At 44.3% G+C, this 23,113-nt stretch overlaps 1 protein-coding gene across 2 annotated transcripts; it reads left to right on the forward strand.

The window, feature by feature from the left end:
• Positions 1-8,911: 8,911 nt before the first annotated feature.
• Positions 8,912-19,991, forward strand: GATAD1 (GATA zinc finger domain containing 1). Of its 2 annotated transcripts, none has more exons than XM_080667001.1 (5): positions 8,912-9,314; positions 10,043-10,171; positions 11,934-11,993; positions 14,158-14,341; positions 18,503-19,991. In XM_080667001.1, the coding sequence occupies exons 1-5, from the start codon at positions 9,063-9,065 to the stop codon at positions 18,691-18,693; spliced, it is 816 nt and encodes a 271-aa protein (XP_080523127.1). In that variant the 5' UTR covers positions 8,912-9,062; the 3' UTR covers positions 18,694-19,991. The 2 variants fall into 2 exon arrangements, with proteins under 2 accessions (XP_080523127.1, XP_080523128.1); XM_080667002.1 differs by having other exon boundaries at positions 10,046-10,171.
• Positions 19,992-23,113: the final 3,122 nt, after the last annotated feature.

The following is a 23,113-nucleotide window of genomic DNA, read 5'->3' on the forward strand; positions in this document are numbered from 1 at the left end:
CCGCCATCCAGGGAGATGTCCAGCCGGGGCTGCAGGCCGAGGAGGAGCCGGGGAGGCCTGACTCAGGCTGTTTGGTGAGAGAAGTCAGGTGGTGGGGGGGGGGGGGGGGGGCTGGGAGCAGGCACTTGTCCTGGATGGAGACTATGGCTGGGAAAAGGCTCATGATGTATGCACCCACATGTTAAACTGCGAACGAGGCGTGGGCCAGGAGAAGGAACACGAAGGAAAGGGCAGACGTCCTTGCCTCACGCAGCCTGCTCACTGCGCAGTGGAGGAGGCGGTACCAAGGTGTGGCCCGAGGTGGAAGGAAGAGTCCCTGCAAGGAACAGCTGCTGGCCTTGGGGAGGTGGACAAAGGAGGTGGGCCTCTGGCAGAAGCCCCTGAAGGCAGTGAGCCGATTCTGGGAAGTGGACAGGGCTGGGTGTGAAGTGTTGCGAGGAAGCATATTCCAGGCAGAGAGGACACCCGAGGGGTGGGAACCTCGGGGCACACCTACCAAACAAGGGCCGTCTGTGAGCTGCTAACATAAAAGGTCTGAGTGCAGTGGGGGTCATGCCGGCCCCCAGGGAGGAAAGGGAAAAGGTCAGCAAGGACACCTGCCTTGGCTCATCCCCTTGCACCTTCTTGCTGTTTCATAGGTGTCACCTTTTCTCTCTCAGTCCAGTTCTTTCATCTGCTAATGTTTTTATAATAAAGTATATATATAAAGTATATATATATAAAGTATATACACACACACACACACACACACACACACACACACACACACATATATATATATATATATATTAATTTCAGAGAGGAAGGGGGAGAGGGAGAGAAACATCAAAGATGAGCGAGAATCATTCATTGATCGGCTGCCTCCTGCACGCCCCCTAATGAGAATGGAGCCCACAACCCAGGCATGTACTCTTGTCCAGAATTGAACCCAGGACCCTTCAGTCCACAGACTGACGCTCTATCCACCGAGCCAAACCAGCTAAGGCTAGTTTGCTAATGTTAATAGGCAACTTGAGTTAATTACATTTTTTCCAAGATTACCTGTGGGCAGGGAAGGGGTCTAACGAATGACTTGACTAGTCTGGTCAAAAGAAATGTCGCTTCCTCCTCCTCCTGTTTCATCAGCCTCAGAGTTGACGCTGATCAGGCACTTACCAGATGTGAAAGTTGCCCATGACCTCACATGTACTAACTCAGTGGTCGGCAAACTCATTAGTCAACAGAGCGGCAAACCGCGGCTCGCGAGCCGCCGCAGTTTGCCGACCACTGTACTAACTCACTGAACCCTCACATCAGCCCTGAGAGGTGTTAAGACAGGTAAGTAAATGGGGACCCAGTGGCACAATGCTCCTGAGACATCCAGAACAAGGGTGGGAGTGGTCAAGGAATCCTGTGCTGCCCATACTCACCTGGACACAAAACCAGCTTGTGATGTATTTTATGCATCTGCTCTTTTTAAAAAATATATGTTTTTATTGATTTCAGAGAGGAAGGGAGAGGGAAAGAGAAATAGAAACATCAATGATGAGAGAGAATCATTGATTTGCTGCCTCCTGCACACTCCACACTGGGGATCGAGCCCACAACCCCGGCATGTGCCCTGACCGGGAATTGAACCATGACCTCCTGGATCATAGGTCGATGCTCAACCACTGAGCCATACCGGCCGGGATGCTCTTTTTTTGTTTTTCATTTTAAGATTTTTAATGAATGAACCATGCAACACCTAAATCATGCAAATTAGACGACAAGCTGACCCTGATAATTCATGTCTTGGGGAACTCAGCTTTCTTTCCCTCCGTGTTAATTTTCAGACCTTGTAAGGTATTTATTGCTGTCTTCACAGCTCCCTTCTTCTCTGATATCTCTCCTGGCTCCTCAGCAGGCCCTGGCCTGGCCACCTGGGGCTCACGCTCTGCCTGAGGCACCAAGGAGGAGGAAAGGGATTGGGTTGAAGCCTTCATTGACAGTGCCTTCCTGAGTTCTTATCTCCTACCTATTCCCCTCACCTCTCTGCTGGACCCCTCCATCACTCCATCACCTTCTCAGCCTACTAGTTCTAATAGTCCACACAGCTCTAGGCCACTCTGGTACAGCGATTTTCAACCCCTGTGCCGCAAGCATGTTTAAAACATGCAATACCTGACTATTTAGTCAGGGGTACTGACCTCTTTTCCCTTTAGATTGTCAAATTTAAAAATGACAGCAGCCAACACAATATCTGTCCAATGTGAATGAATCAAAATTATGCTTTTGTTGTTGTTGTTGTTGGATCGGCCAAAGATCTATTTTTTGGTGTGTGGCAGAATTTTAGTAATCAGTTTGTGTGTGCTGGGAGATGAAAAGGGTTGAAAATCGCAGATCTAGAGCATCTACACAAGAGCTTTGTGTTGCTACAGCTTTGCTGCTGGAAGGAGAAGCCCCACTTACTGACTTAGAACTACATGCCCAGCACAGAAACTGATCACATCCTCACAAGGCCCTGGGTGGGCAACACCATCCTCACTTTGCAGAGGTGCTGAGCTGCATGAAGAGATTCGGTTGCCAGTCCTTGAGCCGGTACTATCCACTCTACACGACCACCTCCAGCTAGGAGACAACTTCTAGGGCCAAAAAACTGCCTTCATGTCCTTTTCCATTTGATACGTTCTCCTTCCTGCCTCCTCCTTTTTCTCCTCTTCTTTTTCTGCATTCTTTTTGTAATTAAATTTTAAAATGTATGCATGTGTCAAAACATTTTTAAACAATACAAAATAGTGCAAAATGAAAATTGAAAGTCTCCCTTCCTCACCACCTCTGTTGCCATCAATTGTCAAGTTCTTTGTCTAAATGACTAAAAATATGTACCCATCACATACATGGAGCTTTTAAATGTACATAAAATGATCATATTCTATACTATTCTGTAAATTGCTTTTTCCCCTTTTAAAAAAGCTATAGTAAAGTATAATCCTAATATATAAAAACCCTGGGTTGTAACGACCAGTAACGACCACAGGCTGACCAATCGGAAGTCAGTGCTGGCCCCGCCCCCAAGCAAGCGGATAGGGGCAATCAGGCAGGCAGGCAGAGGGGTTAGGGGTGATCAGGTAGGCAGACGGCCCCTCACCTGGCTGGTCCCACCCCCAAGCAAGTGGTTAGGGGCAATCAGGCAGGCAGGCAGAGTGGTTAGGGGTGATCAGGTAGGTAGATGAGCGCTTAGGGGCAGTCAGGTAGGCAGACAGCCCCTTGCAGAGCTGGCCCCAACCTCCAGCAAAGAAAGAGAGAGGCCCAGGCCAGCCAAGCTATTGCTCCCCAGCTTGTCATCTGCAGAGGGAGCCACCGGTGGCAGGGGAGGGGGACAGTGCTGCACAGATGGCAGGCAGTGGCAGCGGCGGGGGTGGGGCCAGCTGACTGCAGCCCAGGGAAGAAAAGCCCCGATAGGCCCTGATCTCAGCCCAGGTCTAGGGACCCTACCCAAGGGGTCCCGGATTGTGAGAGGGTGCAGGCCGGGCTGAGGGACCCCCCCTCCCCCGAGTGCACGAATTTTCATGCACTGGGCCTCTAGTTGATATATAACATTAATTATTTTCAGGTGTACAACATAATGGTTTGCTATTTGTTGTTTTTTTAATATATATATATTTTTTTATTTCAGAGAGGAAGGGAGAGGGAGAGACAGAAACATCAATGATGAGAGGGAATCATTGATTAGCTGCCTCCTGCACATTGGACCAAGCCCGCAACCCAGGCGGAATCGAACCTGGGACCCTTCGGTCCGCAGGCCCGACGCTCTATCCACTGAGCCAAACCGGCTAGGGCAGCCGTGGGCAAACTATGGCCGGTTGGCCGGATCCGGCCCGTTCAGCTGTTCTATCCGGCCCGCGGAGCCGAAAGAGTGGAGGGTTCTCTTGCTCTCCCCTCCGCTCCTTTACTTTGAATTTATATTAGTTCACACAAACACTCCATCCATGCTTTTGTTCCGGCCCTCCGGTCCAGTTTAAGAACCCATTGTGGCCCTCGAGTCAAAAAGTTTGCCCACCCCTGGGCTAGGGCATGGTTTGCTATTTGTATAGATTGTGAAGTGATCACACATAAGTGCAGTTAACATTCATTACCATATATTGTTATAAAATTTTCTTTTCTTGTGATGAGAACTTATAAAATCTACTCTTTTAGCAACTTTTAAATATGCAATACAGTATTTTAACTATAGTCACCATGCCCTTGACATTCCCTTGACTTGTTTATTTTATAACTGGAAGTTTATACCTCTTGATCCCTTTCACCCATTTTACCCATCCCCCACCTCTGGCAACCATCAATCTGTTCTCTGTATCTATGAGCTTGGTTATTTGTTTTAGGTTTTTTGTGTTTTGTTTTGTTTTTTTAGATTCCACATATAAGTGCGATTATGTGGTATTTGTCTTTCTTAGTCTGACTTATTTAACTTAGCATAATGTCCTCCAGGTCCATCCATGTTGTCCTAAATGGCAAAATGTCTTTCATTTTTTGTGAGTGGAACCCCCATACAGTTTTCCATAGTGTTTGCACTAATTTACATTCCCACCCACAGTGCACAAGGTTTCCTTTTCTTAACATCCTCACCAACACGTACATCTTTTTTTTTAATAGCCATCCTAAAAGATATGAGGAGATATCTCATTGTGGTTTTTGATTTCCATTTCCCTGATGATTAGTGATGTAGATCATCTTTTCATGTGCCTGTTGACCAGCTGTATGTCTTCTTTAGAAAGATGTCTATTCAGATCCTATGCTCATTTTTTAAAAATCAGATTTTTTTTTCTGCTATTGAGTTGCATGAATTCCTCATATATTTTGGATATTAACCCCTTACCAAATAAATGATTTGCAAAACATTTTCTCCTGTTTAGTAACCTACCCATTTTGTGGATAGTTTTCTTTGCTGTGCAAAAGTTTTGTTGTTTTTTTTTTTATATTTTATTGATTTTTTACAGAGAGGAAGGGAGAGGGATAGAGAGTTAGAAACATCAACCGGCTGCCTCCTGCACACCTCCTACTGGGGATATGCCCGCAACCAAGGTACATGCCCTTGACTGGAATCGAACCTGGGACCTCTCAGTCCGCAGGCTGACGCTCTATCCACTGAGCCAAACCAGTCAGGGCTGCAAAAGTTTTTTTTTTAGTTTGATGTATTCCCACTTACTTACTTTTGCTTTTGGTATCAGTTTTTTAAAAAAATCATTGCCAAGACTGATGTCAAGGAGCTTACTACCTATATTTTCTTCTAGGAGTTTTATGGTTTAGGTCTTACATTCAAATCTTTAGTCCATTTTTGAGCTAATTTTTGTTTTTTTGCAGGAGGCGGTGGTCCAGTTTCATTCTTTTGCATGTGGCTGTCCAGTCTTCCTGAAATCATTTATAGAAGAGATTGTCCTTTCTTCATTGTATATTCTTGGTTCCTTTGCCATAAATTAACTGACCATATGTATATACATAGGTTTATTTCTGGGCTATTCTGTTCCATTGATCTATGTGTCTGTTTTTATGCCAATGTCATACTGTTCTGATTACTATGGTTTTGTAATGTAGTTTGAAATCAGAGAGCATGATGCCTCCAGCTTTGTTTTTCTTTCTCAAGATTGCTTTGGCTATTTGGGGTCTTTGGTGGTTCCATACAAGTTTTAGGATTGTTGGTTCTATTTCTCTGAAAAATGCCATTGAAATTTTTATAGGGATTGCATTGAATCTATAGATTGCTTTTGGTAGCATGGACATTTTAACAATATTAATATTTTCAATCCATGAGCACAGAACAGCTTTCCATTTATTGTGTCTTCCTCAATTTCTTTCATTAATGTCTCCCAGTTTTCAGTGTAGTTCTCTCACCTCCTTGGTTAAATTTATGGCTATCCCCCCTCTTAATTACATCTGAGATCTTTTCATATCAGCCCATGTAAGAGCCTTGAATAGTTTTCTGTATCACTCAGAATAAAATCCCAAATCTTTACTTTGGTTGACATAACCTTGATCCCAAAGTCTGACAAAGATATTACAAAAAAAAAAAGATTATATACCCATCTCACTCATGAACAGACATGCAAAAATCTTAAAATATTGGTTAACCAAATCCAGCAATGTGTGAAAAGAATAGCACATCACAATCATGAGGAGTTTCAATGTTAATTTAACATTCAGAAATCTGGATAATCTGCAAGTTAATAGATAAAGAAGAAAAAGGATTCTGCTCATCTCATAGAGAAAACTATTTGATAAAATTCTACATTTGTGATGAAAATAGGAATAGAAGGGAACTTCCTTAACCTGACAAAGGGAATCTACAAAATCTACGGTGTTAGAAGTCATGCTAGTGGATCTCTCTGTGTATCGGGCAAGTGCAAGGGGACTCTTATGGTAGTCATGTTCTATTTCTTAATTTGGTTGCTCAAGTGTGGTTACTTTGTGATAAGTTGTGCAGGAATGAGTTGGATACTTTACACTGCAGGGGTCCTCAAACTTTTTAAACAGGGGGCCAGTTCACTGTCCCTCAGACCATTGGAGGGCCGGACTATAGTTAAAAAAAAAAAAACTATGAACAAATTCCTACGCGCACTGCGGGCCCGGGACGAGTCGGCTGCTAAGCAGGACAGGCAGCAGCACCCAGCGGGCCGGATACATGTCCTCGGCGGGCTGCATGTGGCCCGCGGGCCATAGTTTGAGGACCCCTGCTACAGTATGTGTATTATACTTCATTTTAAAAGGTTGTAAAAAATGTTACAAGGAAAAAAAATGTAGTTCTTCCGATTATCTCAGAAGGATAGAGGGTGTGATGAGGAAGCTGTCAAGAACAGAAGCTGGAGATCAGTGGGATGAGGGGAAATGGAGAAAAGGGGATGCTGGGTGGTTATGCAGGTGGCTATTTACCCCACCCAGGACAGTGTCCTTTGATGGAGAGGAAGTTGTTGAATCAAGGGCCTGTTTTCAGTGAAGAGAGGGAGTAACTTGGAGATCAGATGCAGAGGGGGATACATTGCCAGGAGAAAGAAATTAGGGAGCATGAAAGTGCACACCTAGATGCCCCTCGCAGAGTGCATCGTTCTAAAATAAGGGAACAGCATCGTTTACCTATTCTCCTCAACCACTTTCACAGTTGATCTTAATCCCCGTAACAGCCCTGGAGAGTAGTTAATATTCTGTTTTACTGTTGGGGAAACCTAGATTCAGGGAGAGGATGACCAAGCCACAGCCCGGCCCCAGGGCTGCTCTAAAGGCCTGTCCAGATATGACATCAAGAGCAGCCACCGTGTTGGCAGCCAGTCCACATCATGGCTCCTCTGTCGATCAGCTATCAGTAAAACAGGAACATTAATATCTTGTTCCAAGGGGGTCATAAGCACAGAGATTTCATGACATCATAGGCATGCAAGAGATTTGCCTTTCCCCTCTCCCATTCAGCCCACACCACCAACACATTCATCAAGACCTCTCCAAAAATATCCAGTGCCCAAACCCCAGGATCATGGACACAGATAGGCAACCACAACTTTACCAAGTGAAGCTGAGGAGAGAGTCCTTTTCCTGGTGAGGCCTGCACTAACTAAACATTAACAGAGGGGGCTGGCTGTTTGTCCTAGGCCACCTGTTCTAGATTGCGGTCCAGGGAGGTCCCAAGACCCTTGCAGGGAGTCCTTGGGGTCAAAATGGTTTCCCAACAATGCCAAGCCACTTATTTGCCTTTCCACTCTCATTGCACTGGCATACTGTTCAGAGGGCTACAGGCCATATGATGACATAACCCAGGTATGATGACATCACTCAATGGTTAATAAATGTGTGCTTTGCCCTGGCTGGTTTGGCTCAGTGGATAGAGCGTTGGCCTGCGGACTGAAGGGTCCCAGATTCGATTCCCATTGGAGGCACATGCCAGGGTTGCAGGCTCGATCCCCAGTAGGGGGCGTGCAGGAGGCAACTGATCAATTATTCTCTCATTATTGATGTTTCTATTTCTCTCTCCCTCTTCTCTCTGAAATCAATAAAAATATATTTTTAAAAATAAATGTGTGCTTGGCATCTTAAGCTGAAATGTCTACTTCAACTCCTAACACATAAATGTCCATGGATATAATCTATAGCAACAGCCCTAGCCGGTTTGGCTCAGTGGATGGAGCGTTGGCCTGCGGACTGGAGGGTCCTGGGTTTGATTCCGGTCAAGGGCATGTGCCTTGGTTGCCGGCACATCCTCAGTAGGGGGTGTGCAGGAGGCAGCTGATCAATGTTTCTCATCATTGTTTCTGGCTCTCTCTCCCTTTCCCTTCCTCTCTGTAAAAAATCAAAATATATTTAAAAAAATAAATCTATAGCAACAAAAATACTTGGGGGGGGGGGGATCTAAATTGTAATTACAAAATTACTATTACAAAAGTCCCCATTTCCCCCGCCATTACGCACCTCCACCCAGCCCCCTCTTCCCTCCGGCTATCACCACACTATTGTCCGCGTCTGTAGGTTATACATACATATAACCTGCTCCATATATCCATGCCTCTGGTTCTATCTCGTTAAGCGTGAAAAGGGGTCCTGAGTAGGAGAGCCAGATTTAGCAAATGAAAATACAGGACGCCCAGCTAAGTTTGAATTTCAGATAAATACGAATATTGCATGGGATATATATTTTTCAAAAATATATTCTTTGCTCATCTGAAATTCAAATTTAATTGCACGGTCTGTATTTTACCTGCCAATCCTAGGCCTAAGGCCAAAAAGTTGCAAACAGCAAACTGAATGGCAGCGCACCCCCCTATCCGGGGGCACTTCCGGCCAACGGGACGCGGGTCCCGCCCACCGCCGGAAGCTGCCTCAGGACCGCTGCTCCGCCTCCGGCGCTTTGGTCACCCGAGGTGGTGCTGGGCTAGGCGCGGGGAGACTCGCTTCCGGCCTCCGGGGACAGCGGCCGCGGCCCGGTCCCGGCGTGGACAGGGTAGCGCCCGCGCCCAGTCGCTCTCCCTGTCGTTGGACGTGGCGGGCCGGCCATCGGGCGGCCGGGGCCGGCGGTCGCCATTCCCGTGTCGCTGCGCCCGCGGGGGCCGCCCGAGCCGGCCACCATGCCCCTGGGCCTGAAGCCCACCTGCAGCATCTGCAAGACCACGTCGTCCTCCATGTGGAAGAAAAGCCCGCAGGGGGACATCCTCTGCCTCCACTGCTCGGGCCGGGGCGGCGCGGGCGGCGGGGGTTCGGGCTCAGGGGCCGCCGGCGGGACCGGGGGCAGCGGCGGCGGCGCGGGCCTCGGGGCGGCCACCTTCGCCAGCACCTCGGCCGCCCCTTCGCAGAGCAACGGGGGCGGGGGCGGCAAGCAGGTGAGCTCCTCCGGCCCCTCCCGCAGGCGCAGGCGCAGGGGGGCGGGGCGCGGGCCTCCGGGACCCCAGTGTCCGCCGTGTCCAGCTGGGCCCGGCCGGCCGCCACCCCCACCCCTGATGAGCTCTTAACTGGTTCGTCCCATGCTAGGCAGCTTTTCTTATGAGAAATTGATAGTCTAAAGAAGCAGGAAAAGTGAAAATTCTTGGGAAATCCCTCCATTGTGATAGTATTTTGGGTAGCAACCAGACGTCTCGTTAGCCACACGTGTGCGCCGGTAGGTAAATAGGGTCATGCTACAGGGCTTGTCCCTGTTCATCAAGGGCATTTGTCGTTATGTCCTGTGAATACATTTAAATGGCAGCATGAGCACTCCAGACTAGGAAGGCGGGGCATGCCTAACCGGATCTCTGGCGTTGGAGAGTTGAGTTGTTGGGGTGTTTCTCTGTTACAAATGCCAGTGAATAGACTTGCTCCTCGCGCAGGCCTTTGCCCTTTTGCAGGCAGCTCACGCCTTTTTGGAGGCTCCGGAGATGCTCGCCGAGGCCCCTCCCTGTTTTCCTGAGCCCAGATAACGGGGTTACCCAGCAGGAAAAGAAAAGGCGCGCCCTGACTTGATTTTTGAAGGCCCGGATAAAGTGCATACTCGGGGACCCCTGTAGGGGGGTTGTATCGGGACAGCATCCTTTCCACACTTTTTATTCCTTTCTCTTTTTTGTTCTTGATGTAGCAGAATAAGCAGGAAATTCACAGGAGGTCTGCTCGCCTCAGAAACACCAAGTACAAATCTGCTCCAGCTGCTGAGAAGAAAGTTTCCACCAAAGGAAAAGGGAGAAGACATATTTTTAAATTAAAAAATGTAAGATGGTTGTGGATAGTGTTTTTGTTTGTTTGTGTTTGTTTTTTCACTCTAACAGCCTGCCACTGCCTTCATCTCCCTCGGGAACTTCCTCCTCCTCCTGGGAGCTCCTCTGTGGTATCCTGGGGAGCGGCCCACACTTGCTGCAGGGCTCCGCTCTGTTTCAGGAAGCTCAGGTTTTCCGTTTCCTCTGGGGGGTATGCAGTAGGAGAGGAAACATACACCTTGGATGCGTTTTATTGGCTTCTTTACGCAAAGGATTATGGTATAGCCAAGTATACTAGGAAGCCCTTTTTTCCTTCTTTAAAGATCTGAGTAAATAATAATACTGGTACTTGTTTCCATATTTGTTATTTTAGCCCCAGAAAAATGTATTTTACTGACTTACGATCAGTTTGATGAATATGAATTAAAATCTTGCTAAACCTTTCTCTATTCTGCTGTAAGAAAACAGATTGTTGAAAGATTTGTGGTGGGGGTGGTTGCAAGCACACTTTCAATGCAGTAAATTCTCATTACCTTTGTAAACACAAGGGGACATGGTCGAACACAATGGACAATGCATTATAGGCAACTTTTTAAAACCTCAGTGTGATATTTCCTTTTCAGAATAGGAATGACTGACTTACCAATAAAGGCATATTCATTCATAAAACACAAAGGGGCCTCCAGTATATATTGTACAGATTGTGGATTCTTTTCTTACTAAGAGTAGTTGCCTCTAATTTATTTAAGAGTTTTATAATTTAATTTTCTAAAAATGAGGCATTTGTTGGCTAGACAAAACATGTTAAATAAATATTCGTTTGATTACTTATAGTTGTATCACTGAAACATGTTTTATTCTTAAGTATGATAGACTATATTCTCTGCAATTATTTCAGTATCAGTTTTTCTAGCAAACTCTTCAAGGATGATACCAAGATATATTTTGGGAGGCCTGCTTTCTCTGTTGTGGCATAAAAGTGTATATTTCAGCTTAAGAACAGATTTCAGTGGTGGGTGGATGGTGGCAGATTAATAAGAACTCCCAAGAAAGTTTCTTTTGCCCTAACCGGTTTGGCTCAGTGGATAGAGTGTCAGCCTGCGGACTGAAGGGTCCGGGGTTCGATTCCGGTTAAGGGCATGTACCTTGGTTGCGGGCACATCCCCAGTGGGGGGTGTGCAGGAGGCGGCTGATCGATGTTTCTCATCGATGTTTCTAACTCTCTATCCCTCTCCTTTCCTCTCTGTAAAAAATCAATAAAATATATTAAAAAAAAAAAAGTTTGTTTTAGCCTTAGTTCAGGCTTGCTAGAAAATGGGTTCTGGTAATATCTCAAGTGTTATAGCTGGCTCCGTAGTCAGGTTGAGATGGGAAATGTCATCAAGGAAGCACTTTTTCACTTAGTGCTCACCCATTTTTTTATTTATTTAATTTCTGTCATGCTCAGGCTGTTAGAGGCAATATATTTTTATAACTAAGATGTTAATATGTAATAAAGCTCTGAAAGGGCTTGTGTTAGCTCTCAGCAGCATAATCAGAAGCTTGTCCTGTAGTTCCCAGCAATTTTTAAGCGAATGATAGCAGAAATAGTGGAAATATTCATATTGCACTTGGCCACAACATTCAGAAAATAATTTGTCTTTTTGCAGTTTTTGTCACCAAACAACAAATTTAGTATTTCTCAAATTACAGAACTCTCATATATGGTTGGAAAAATGCCTATATACACACATACACAGTATGAATGTGCTAATAATTTTACTTTTTTTTCCATAGCCCATCAAAGCGCCTGAGTCAGTTTCCACCATAATCACTGCAGAATCAATCTTCTACAAGGTAAACCCCTGTAGAGTTACTGGGGAAGATTTGGGCCTACTGTATAATGTGCTACTAAAACGTTGGGTGGGTCTGAAGGTCTGTGTGATTGTGTTTTTTTGTTCTTTAAGCTGTTTCTCCCAGAGGTAGCTGTTAGAAAACATCTCACTCAGAGCTGAGATGGGAGGGGAAGTTACCTATTGAAATATGAGGAAGATCTTGAGAATTTTTTAACATACATCACGAGAATCGTTTTTAAAATACCGATGTATGGTGTGGAGCTGTGAGAATGAGCCATCCTAGACAATGTGATGACACTGAAGGGTGAGAAGAACAGAGGCAGGATTTAGACTCGTGGAGGATGTCTAATGGGTAGAGTTAGCACTGGGATTCTAAAATGCCTTTAAGCAGAAGTGGGAGGATAAGGGCAGTGGAGAGTAGCACCTACTGGAAGTCGATGGTGAGAGAGAGGGAGTCCACGAATCCTCACCTGAGGGGAGATATATATATATATATATATATATATAATTTTTTTTTAGAGCGGGAGAGTAGAACGGGGTGCCGGGGGGGAGAGAGAGGAAGAGAAAAACATCTGTGTGAGAAAGACATCAATTGGTTGCCTCCCGCACATGCCCCGACCAGGACGGAGATTGAACCTGTAACCAAAGTACGTGCCCTTGATCTGGAATCAAACCCATGACCCTTTGGTGCAAGGGCCGACACTCTAACCACTGAGCACCACTGGACAGGGCTCTCTAATGTTTCTTCATCTATATTACATAGATTCTATAAAATAGGGATTGTAAATAGAAACTACTCATTGGGTCAAGCGAGATCATTGTATATCTAAGCGTCTAACTCTCAGTGAATAGAAACAATTGCCATCATCACATTTGCAAATATGTGCGTTATTTTCACAGCTAAACATAGACTTTACAGATTAAGTCCAGGAGCAACTGACTAAGCTAAGAACTTCATGTACTAATGATTTTTAGGCATGTGTCGATGGAAAGCATGAGGCCTGTTATTGCAGGTACCAGTAATTTATTACTGTCTGCCATGTGTTCATGAACCAGCGGGTAGGGGATTGTGGCCCACATTGACTATACCCGTCCATAATGATCCAGATGCAACAGTTACCCTCGGACATATAGATAAAGCGTTCAGGAGAAACTCCTGGTCTTTCAGGTGCTCATGTCACAGCTCAGTTACTGGAAATATTTTCTCAGAATCATTTTTATGGTTGAGGTGCACACCCCAGCAGCTTTATCTGCTGCCAAGGCCCTGTTTTGAGGGAAGCAGCAATGAATCACCCCTGCAGGCTGGTTCCTGCACCTACCTAAGGAAGTGCTGAGTGTCATAAATATTTGGATCAGCCATTATGGATGTTCAAGTGAGAGATTCTTTCAGTTCAAGACCCAGGGAAGAGGAAATGGGGTAGAAGGCAGAGGCAGAGTTATAAGGGTTCTAAACACAAAATATGCACAGGTTAGTTAGTTGGGTATGAAGTAGAGTATGGATAAGACACAAAGCCTTGAATGCCAGAAATACCAGGAACTGTCTTGTCGGAGAATATCACAGAGAATAGGAAGGGAGGAGACAGCTGCTGGTGAGACTGGGGAAAGTAGGGTAAATTGAAGGTAAAAACATACCCTGAAGACCTATTATAATTGAAGAGCTTCTATCATTTCTTTGGTTTCAGTTTGTAGTATCTCTTTTCCCTAATTGATGGTTGAGGAGGAAGGTATATAGAGCATATTTTCACCAGATAAGCACTGATTTTCAAGCCAATATAGAGTTAGACCGCTGAGCTAGTGTAGGAACCTCAGCTGCAGCTCTGCCTTTTGTGGCTTTCAGCAAGTCACTTAGCAGCACTTCTGCAGCTCAATTTTTCTAACCAAAAAAGTAGGGACAGTACTGTTGGTTATAGAAAATTAAAGTATTTTTATAAGCACATTTTCTCCAGATGCAAGCTGTGTGTGTGTGTGTAAAATTTTTTTCATTCAAAAGTGAAACAATTTTAGAATTGGCATCAACCATATACACATCAGTTTATTAGTCCATCTCAGAGACCTTTTATTGACCACTTTGAAAACTCTTGCTTTTACATTAAGGAAGTTTCCATTCATAGCTCTGTTGCTGTTCTATTTATTTTAAATGTGGGATTATCTTCTATTTTCACCAGGGGGTATATTACCAAATTGGAGATGTTGTTTCTGTGATTGATGAGCAAGATGGAAAATCCTACTATGCTCAGATCAGGGGTTTTATCCAGGACCAGTACTGTGAGAAGAGCGCAGCACTGACGTGGCTCATTCCCACTCTTTCTAGCCCCACGGACCGATTCGATCCTGCATCCTACATCATAGGTGAGTTTGACAAAGGGTACAGGTCCTTGAACCCAGTTAAGTCTCTGTTATTAGGTATAAGAATGCATTAGTCTGCTCAGGCTGCCATAACAAAATACCACAGACTGAATGGCTTAAACAACAGAAATTTATTTTTTCATTGTTCTTCTGGAAGCTGGAAGAACAAGATGAAGGTGCTCTCAGGGTTAGTTGCTGGTGGAGCTCTCTTCCTGGCTTGTGGGCTCTCACCTTCTTGTTGTACACAGTCCTTCTTCAGTCTCTTCTTATAAGAACATCAATCCTGGTGGGTTAGGGTTCCACCCTCATGACCTAATTTAACCTTTATTACCTCCCTAAACCCTGTCTCCAAATGCCATCATTTGAGGGTTAGGGCATCAACATGTGAATTAGGGAGGGATACAATTCAGTCCATAACAAAAGTGTAAGTATCATTAAGTACTCATAGCTTTATAGAAAACAGAAGAACTTTTTATACAGCTGGACTTTGAGTGCTGTCAGTTGTTTAGAGTTAGGCCTGCATGCACCTACTAAAAAGTAATGTGGATAAGATTTTTTTAAGTGACCCAAGATTAAACTATTAAAAGAATTTATTGCTCAGGAACTAGGTTATTTAGGTTACTTATAAAAATATACTAAAAATAATTTCTGAAGGAATTATCACAGTTATTTCTAGAATCTTACATATTCTCAATATGCATCCTTCTTCATGTCACACATAATCATTCTAGACCAAGTATGTCAAACTCAGAGGCTAACATGGGCCAGATAAACAAGGTTTAAGTTTATGTGGGCCGTAAAAAAAACAAAAGCTTTGCCGAAACCGGTTTGGCTCAGTGGATAGAGCGTCGGCCTGCGGACTGAAAGGTCCCGGGTTCGATTCCAGTCAAGGGCATGTACCTTGGTTGTGGGCACATCCCCAGTGGGAGGTGTGCAGGAGGCAGCTGATCGATGTTTCTCTCTCATCGATGTTTCTAGCTCTCTATCCCTCTCCCTTCCTCTCTGTGAAATATTAATAAAATATATTTAAAAAAAAAAAAAAAAAAAAAAAAAAAACAAAAGCTTCAATTTTCATAGAAACATAGGTTTATTTTGATAGAGACATGCTGAATACAAAGGGCTGAAATAAATGAGTCATCGTTAACATAAAATAATAGAACATTTTAATAAAAATTAATATTTTTTTTCTTGAACATTAACTTAACCAGACACTGAATAACTGCACAAATTAATAAGTGTAACACAAATAAACCTATTTTTCTTGTTCTCCAAAAGAAAAATATTTCCTGTTGTGCACACCAAACAAGTCAGTCCAAGACTAATGATGTGGCGGTCAGCTGCTAAAATATTCGCTGCTAGTATTAGTGGAGAGAAATGGTGCACCTGTGCATAAGTCACGTAAGGATAATGAATGCAACACAATTATAGTAATCAGTCATTAGCAAATATTGTAGTTCTTTATTAATAATTATGTATAACAGGATATTGTAAAAATTAAGTTATGAAATTTTTATTAAAATGATTCTTACATACCATTACATTGGCTGGGCCACGAGTTTGACATGCTTGTTCTAGACCTTTTATAACATCATTGTCGATCATTGAAATGGCAGCCACTGTACTCCGACTAATTTCAGTGCTGCCAAAAGAAATGGTACAAGCAGTGCTTTCTGTAGACTCACAAGAAGTTACTGAGTAATTCAATGTTGAAAGTATTCAGAGTTCTGTAACTCTGAACTTTGTAACCTTTCTGCAGTGGGCATAGGTTACTTTTGCACTGAGGAAAAAAACGTAACATTTTTTAGGGAGAACTCAGGGACAAATAACATTCCACTGTTATTGTCTCCTGCATGTCAAGTTTGATACATGACCAGTTTTCTGTTTATCCTATCTAATAAAAGAGTAATATGCAAATTGATCATCACTCCAAGACACAAGATGTCCACCCCCATGTGGTCAAAGATGGCTGCCCCCATATGGACACAAGATGGCCACCACAAGATGGCCTGCAGGGGAGGGCAGTTGTGGGCAGTTAGGGGTGACCAGGCCTGCAGGGGAGGGCAGTTGGGGGGACCAGGCCAGCAGGGGAGGACAGTTGGGGGGTGGCCAGGTCTGCAGGGGAGGGAAGTTAGGGGTAACCAGACTGGCAGGGGAGGGCAGTTAGGGGTGACCAGGATGGCAGGGGAGGGCAGTTAGGGGCAATTGGGCCAGCTGGGGAGCAGTTAGACGTCGATCAGGCTGGTAGGGGAGTGGTTAGGGGATGATCAGGCTGGCAGGCAGAAGCGGTTAGGGGCAATCAGGCAGAGGCAGGTGAGCGGTTGGGAGCCAGCAGTCCTGGATTGTGAGAGGGATGTCCCAGATTGGAGAGGGTGCAGGCTGGGTGGAGGGACACCCCTCCCCCATGCACAAATTTCATGCACCGGGCCTCTAGTCTTATATAATAAAAGCCTAATATACTAAGTGTCCAGTCGGCCATTCAACCAATCAAAGCGTAATCTATAATAATAAAAGTGTAATATGCTAATTAGACCAGCCGTCCTTCCGGATGAAGCCTGGGCTGCGAGAGAAGCCCAGGTCCTGGGTGCCTGCTGGCAGCTGGAAGGAAGCCCGGGTCCCAGATGCCTGAGGGAAGCCAGTGCCATCAGCCAGGGGAAGGAAGACCTACACTTGCACAAATTTCACGCATCAGGCCTCTAATATGCTAATGATATGCTAAAGCTGCTCAACCACTTGCTATGATGTGCACTGACCACCAGGGGGCTGACACTCCAACCGGTAGGTTAGCTTGCTGCTGGTGTCCGGCCGATTGGGATGGAGCAAGACAGGCTGGACATGCCCTGGAGCCCTCCCGTGGTCCCTCCTCAGCTGGCCAACCTCCTGTGTCCCTCCCCGGCCCCGATCGTGCACCGGTGGGGTCCCTTGGCCTGGCCTGCGCCCTCTTGCAATCCAGGACCCCTTGGGGGAATGTCAGCCGGTTTTGGCCTGATGGTGGAACGACTACTTGCTATGACGCGCACTGACCACCAGGGGGCAAATGCTCAATGCAGGAGCTGCCCCCAGTGGTCACTGTGCTCCCACGGGGGAGTGCCCCTCAGCCAGAAGCCCGGCTCACCGCTGGCAAGTGCAGTGGTGGTGGCAGAAGCCTCTCCTGCCTTTATGGTGAGTGGGCCTAAGCTGTCAGACATTCCCCAAGGGCTCCCAGACTGCCAGAGGGTGCAGGTTGGGCTGAGGGATCCAACCCCCAGTGCATGAATTTCGGGCCTCTAGTAAGTATATAAAAGGGTAGACTTTCATTACCTGATCGATTGGATAGGATTGTCAGCAGAGGCAGTAATATGACAGAATTTCCTCCTGCTCCTCTCCCACCTCCTCATCCTCTTCCTCAGATGCCAGAGCACAAACTCGGGGGCCAGACTGTCTGGGTTCGTAGCCTGTACACTTACTAGCTATGTGATATTGGGCAAGTTCCTTAATCCTTCTTGTCTCATTTTCCTCATATGTAAAATGGAAATAATAATAGTGCCTACCACAGAGGGCTTTGTGAGGATTCAATGTATTGATATACACTGAGTGGCCAGATTATTATGATCTCCGAATGCATAATAATCTGGCCACTCAGTGTATATCCTCCTATATAATAAAAGGCTAATATGCAAATTGTCCCCTCGACCAGGAGTTTGACCAGCAGGCAGGCTGGCCAACCACCCATGTCCTCTCGCCCTGGCCAGACCCCACCCATGCACAAATTCATGCACTGGCACGCACACACACACACACACACACACACACTTACACACTCACACACTCACACACACTCACTCTGAGTGGCCAGATTATAATGCGTTCAGAGATCGTAATAATCTGGCCACTCAGTGTATGTCAGTACTAAGAACAGTGCAGACATATAATAATTGCTATATAAGGCTAAATATTATTTTTTTTAAGATTCCTTTCTATATTGAGTCACTGTTTTGGGGAGAATGCTATATTCCTTAAGCAGTTAAAGTTAAAAAAAATGATGAGTAACTTCATAGTAATCTATGTTCCAAGGGCTAATGTCAGGTACCACCAGACTGGTTTCTCCTAGTGTCTAGGCATTTTAACATTTTATGATAATGATATCTGTGTTCAAAATGTGTTTAACCTTTCCATTGGCGCCTTTAGGACCAGAGGAGGATCTTCCCAGAAAGATGGAATACTTGGAGTTTGTTTGTCATGCACCCTCTGAATATTTCAAGTCACTTTCATCACCATTTCCCACAATTCCCACCAGACCAGAAAAGGGCTATATATGGACTCATGTTGGACCTACTCCTGCAATAACTATTAAGGAAACAGTTGCCAACCATTTGTAGTTTAAAAAGTAAAACTGGATTTCCAGTTATCGTCTATTCATACTACTACAAGATATGCCATATGTTCATTTAATGAAATTCTTAGATGGAAAAATGACTAAAAAGTTTTTCCCTACCACACAGTAATCATTAGTTTATTTATTACTAGTCACTTGGAAAACAAAAAAGGATAGGAAAGAATTAAATATATTTTGAAGTTAAATGTTACAGTCTGTATGGGTATCTTCCCAAGGAGACCATTAGAAACATAGTGTCTATTTTTTATCCATAATTTATTTCTAGAAACTCATAAAATGGATTTTATTTTTCTATAAGGACAAATATGAATTAAGGTTTGGATTTCTGATGAAGGACTTAACTCAATAAAATGTAGCTATGACCAGTTTATCTGTCACAAAGTTACACAGACTTATATAGGAAATGCCATGGCAGACTGCTGGCTGCTTTAACCTGAAGGAAAGTGATTGGTGGATAATTTTATTAGCCCAGGCCGTTCAAATTTGCATCTAATTCTTCTATAGCAAAGAGGGATTCAGAATCATTTTGTTGATCTTAATATCACTTATCAGTCAAAACAAGCCTTTCAGTCAAACCATAAAATTTTATAGTGCAGGCAGTTAACTTCACTAAAAGCACACGGGAAACATTGACAGTTGAGGTACCCCACTTGGTTGTTTCTTGACTACCATTAGAACAACCGTTAGTCGTAAAAATGATTAATAGGTTAACTATAATTGGAAATTTTTTAAATTTTTTGTAATTAAAAATAAAGATTTAATAGATCATTAGCATTGATATCTAAAAAAGTCCACCCCAAAGTTAAACCACCTGCTATAAACTCATAATAATGGGCTTAAAGCAGTACCTTGGATTTAGAAGGCCTGTTGTTTGTGAAATTCCCAAGAATTCAGGTACAGGTTTATTTCAAGTGCAAGTCAGTTAAGTCAGGGTACAACAGTGAAAATGGGAAGAAGAAGAGATTGTACACACTTGCCTCCTCTTCTGACTTAGCATTTTTTAACCCAGGAGAATTTGTCAGGATCTAATTTAATCAGAGTGATTTTGAACTGTAGCACTTTCTAACTGTTACCCCTTCGTACCCAGTCACGGTTTGTGTGTGAGAAGGAAGCAGCTGGAGATAGTTTTATGTCCATAGTTAGCTCTCTGTAGTTATCTTTCTGTTCACAAAAATTATGATAAAATTGATTGTAAATACCATTGTAAATAACTATCTAAATGCTAATGTTCAATGTATTTTAAATGTATTTTTTTAAAATAAATCTTTATTGTTCAGATTATTACAATTGTTCCTCTTTTTTCCCCCCATAGCTCTCCTCCACCTGGTTCCCACCCCACCCTCTGCCCTTACCTCTCCCCGACTGTCCTCATTCATAGGTGTACGATTTTTGTCCAGTCTCTTCCCGCACCCCCTACACCCCTTACCCCCCGAGAATTGTCAGTCCACTCCCTTTCTATGCTCCTGATTCTATTAGATTCACCAGTTTATTCTGTTCATCAGACTTTTTATTCACTTGATTTTTAGATTCACTTGTTGATAGATATGTATTTGTTGTTCATAATTTTTATCTTTACCTTTTTCTTCTTCTTCCTCTTCTTAAAGAATACCTTTCAGCATTTCATATAATACTGGTTTGGTGGTGATGAACTCCTTTAGCTTTTTCTTATCTATGAAGCTCTTTATCTGATCTTCAATTCTGAATGATAGCTTTGCTGGCTAGAGTAATCTTGGTTGTAGGTTCTTGCTATTCATCACTTTGAGTATTTCTTGCCACTCCCTTCTGACCTGCATGGTTTCTGTTGAGAAATCAGCTGACAGTCGTATGGGTGCTCCCTTGTAGGTAACTAACTGTTTTTCTCTTGCTGCTTTTAATATTCTCTCTTTGTCTTTTGCTCTTGGCATTTTAATTATGATGTGTCTTGGTGTGGTCCTTTTTGGATTCCTTTTGTTTGGGGTTCTCTGTGCTTCCTGGACTTATAAATCTGTTTCTTTCACCAGGTGGGGGAAGTTTTCTGTCATTATTTCTTCAAATAGGTTTTCAGTATCTTGCTCTCTCTCTTCTTCTGGCACCCCCATAATTCTGTTGGTATGCTTGAAGTTGTCCCAGAGGCTCCTTACACTATCTTCATATTTTTGGATTCTTTTTGCTTTTCCGGTTGGGTGTTTTTTGCTGCTTCTTTTTTTTTTTTTTTTAATATATTTTATTGATTTTTACAGAGAGGAAGGGAGAGGGATAGAGAGTTAGAAACACCGATGAGAGAGAAACATCGATCAGCTGCCTCCTGCACACCCCCTACTGGGGATGTGCCCGCAACCAAGGTACATGCCCTTGACCAGAATCGAACCCGGGACCCTTCAGTCCGCAGGCCGACACTCTATCCACTGAGCCAAACCAGTTAGGGCATTTTTGCTTCTTTATATTTCAAATCTTTGACTTGATTCTTGCGATCCTCTAGTCTGCTGTTGGATCTCTGTATATTATTCTTTATTTCAGTCAGTGTATGCTTACTTTCTAGTTGGTCCTTTTTCATATCCTCAAGGGTCTCACTAAAGTTATCGGCCTTTTCTAGAAAATTCTTTTTTTTTTTTTTCTTTAAATATGGAACACTTCACGAATTTTGCGTGTCATCCTTGTGCAGGGGCCATGCTAATCTTCTCTGTATCGTTCCAATTTTAGTATATGTACTGCCGAAGCGAGCACTCTAGAAAATTCTTGAAAAACCTTATAACCGTGGTTTTGAACTCTATATCCAGTCATTTGCTTTCCTCCATTTCTTTCATTTGTGATCTGTTTCTTTGTCTCTCTATTTTGGCTGCTTCCCTGTGTTGATAGAGTGGCTTTGTGTGCTAGGTGTCCTCTAGGGCCCAGTGGCTCAGCATCCCCAGTTACCTGAGGTGGACACTCTTGGTGCACCCCTTTGTGGACTGTGTGCGCAGTAGCCTTGATTGTTGTTGGTATCACTGGGAGGAATTGGCCTCCAGGCCATTTGGTTGTGAGAATCAGCTGTGTCTATGCTGGGACAACTTCTGTGCTGGAGACACCCTTATGAGACAAGACTTGCTTCAGTGGGGCTTTGGTGCTCACTGAGTCTGCCCCCTGAGTGTGTCCCTTATGGATCTGAGGAGTTGTAATCTGGATGGTCCCACTCTGACCACTGGGTACACTGGCTCTTGGATCTCCAAGGAGGTGCTAATTTAGCCTCTGCCTGAGGCCACCCAGCAGGAGCTACGAGAGATCTTCAGATTCCTCTTCTTTGTTTGGGGTTTGGAGGTGCCCAGATGAGGCCCAGCTGTGAAGCAATGCTAGCTGCTGTGGGGCCTTGGGCCTTCTTTTGGATGTTCTGGGTCTCTCTGACCCAGCTGCAGTTTGTTAGGTAAGTTTAGATTTCAAAGGACCAGGCCATTCATATGCAAAAGCCTCTGCACACAGCTTGGGTGGGGCAGGGTCTCAGGGAATTAACAGGGCAGAGCAAACAGCAATGGCTGATCTTCAGCCCTGCCCTAAGAGGCCCCTGGGTCTCAGTGTCCCTCGGTAATCGCTGCAAGCACCTCTGAGTTCCGCCCAATGCCAGACAGTCCAGTTTCTCCCCGTATGAGCTTGGTCCCCAGAGTCTCGCTTGGAACTGGAGTTCAGAGCAGTCGGGAGCTTGTGTCTCCCTCCTGATTGAAAAAGCCGCGTCCTCAGTTGCCAGCCCTCTCCGCGCACGCCTCTGTATCTCTGTACTTTACTTCCACACCTCCTCTGAGTCTCAGTGTGCTTTTCTCTTCTGGTTGTAGAATTTCCACTCAGCCAGCCTTCCTGTGGTTCTGGATGATGTCTGTTTTGTCTTTTAGTTGTAGTTTTGAAGTGGTTGTGCGAGGCAGCAATTTCAGGTGTTTACCTATGCTGCCATCTTGGTTTCTCAAAATGTATTTTTGCAATGTATTTACTTTTTGTTTATTTCATTTATTTCATTTAAACAATTAAATAGGGCTTTCTAACCAAAAATGGTATGCACAGAAATCAGCTGTGTTATTGTATTCATAAGTTGGAGTGACAGCTTCCTCATCAATGCCTAATAATTTTAGATTTCAGGAAAATCCAAGAATGGCTGGCTGATAAAATGAACACTTAATGCAAGATATTTATTAAAATCAGGAAATATTTTTTTAAATATATTTTGTTGATTTTTTACAGAGAGGAAGGGAGAGGGAGAGAGAGGAACATCGATGAGAGAGAAACATCAATCAGCTGCCTCCTGCACACCCCCTACTGGGGATGTGCCCGCAACCAAGGTACATGCCCTTGACCAGAATCAAACCTGGGACCCTTGAGTCTGCAGGCCGACACTTTATCCACTGAGCCAAACCAGTTAGGGCTAAAATCAGGAAATATTTTAAATCCAGAGTATATGCTGACTG

Source organism: Plecotus auritus (assembly GCF_963455305.1).
Source record: "Plecotus auritus genome assembly, chromosome: 4".
Lineage (NCBI taxonomy): Eukaryota > Metazoa > Chordata > Mammalia > Chiroptera > Vespertilionidae > Plecotus > Plecotus auritus.

Excerpts from the sequence above, each read along its gene's own strand:
- GATAD1 (XM_080667001.1), top strand. The coding sequence starts at position 9,063 with ATGCCCCTGGGCCTGAAGCCCACCTGCAGCATCTGCAAGACCACGTCG. Across the intron at positions 10,172-11,933 it reads ATATTTTTAAATTAAAAAAT|CCCATCAAAGCGCCTGAGTC; the intron begins GTAAGATGGTTG and ends TTTTTTCCATAG. Across the intron at positions 14,342-18,502 it reads TCCTGCATCCTACATCATAG|GACCAGAGGAGGATCTTCCC; the intron begins GTGAGTTTGACA and ends TGGCGCCTTTAG.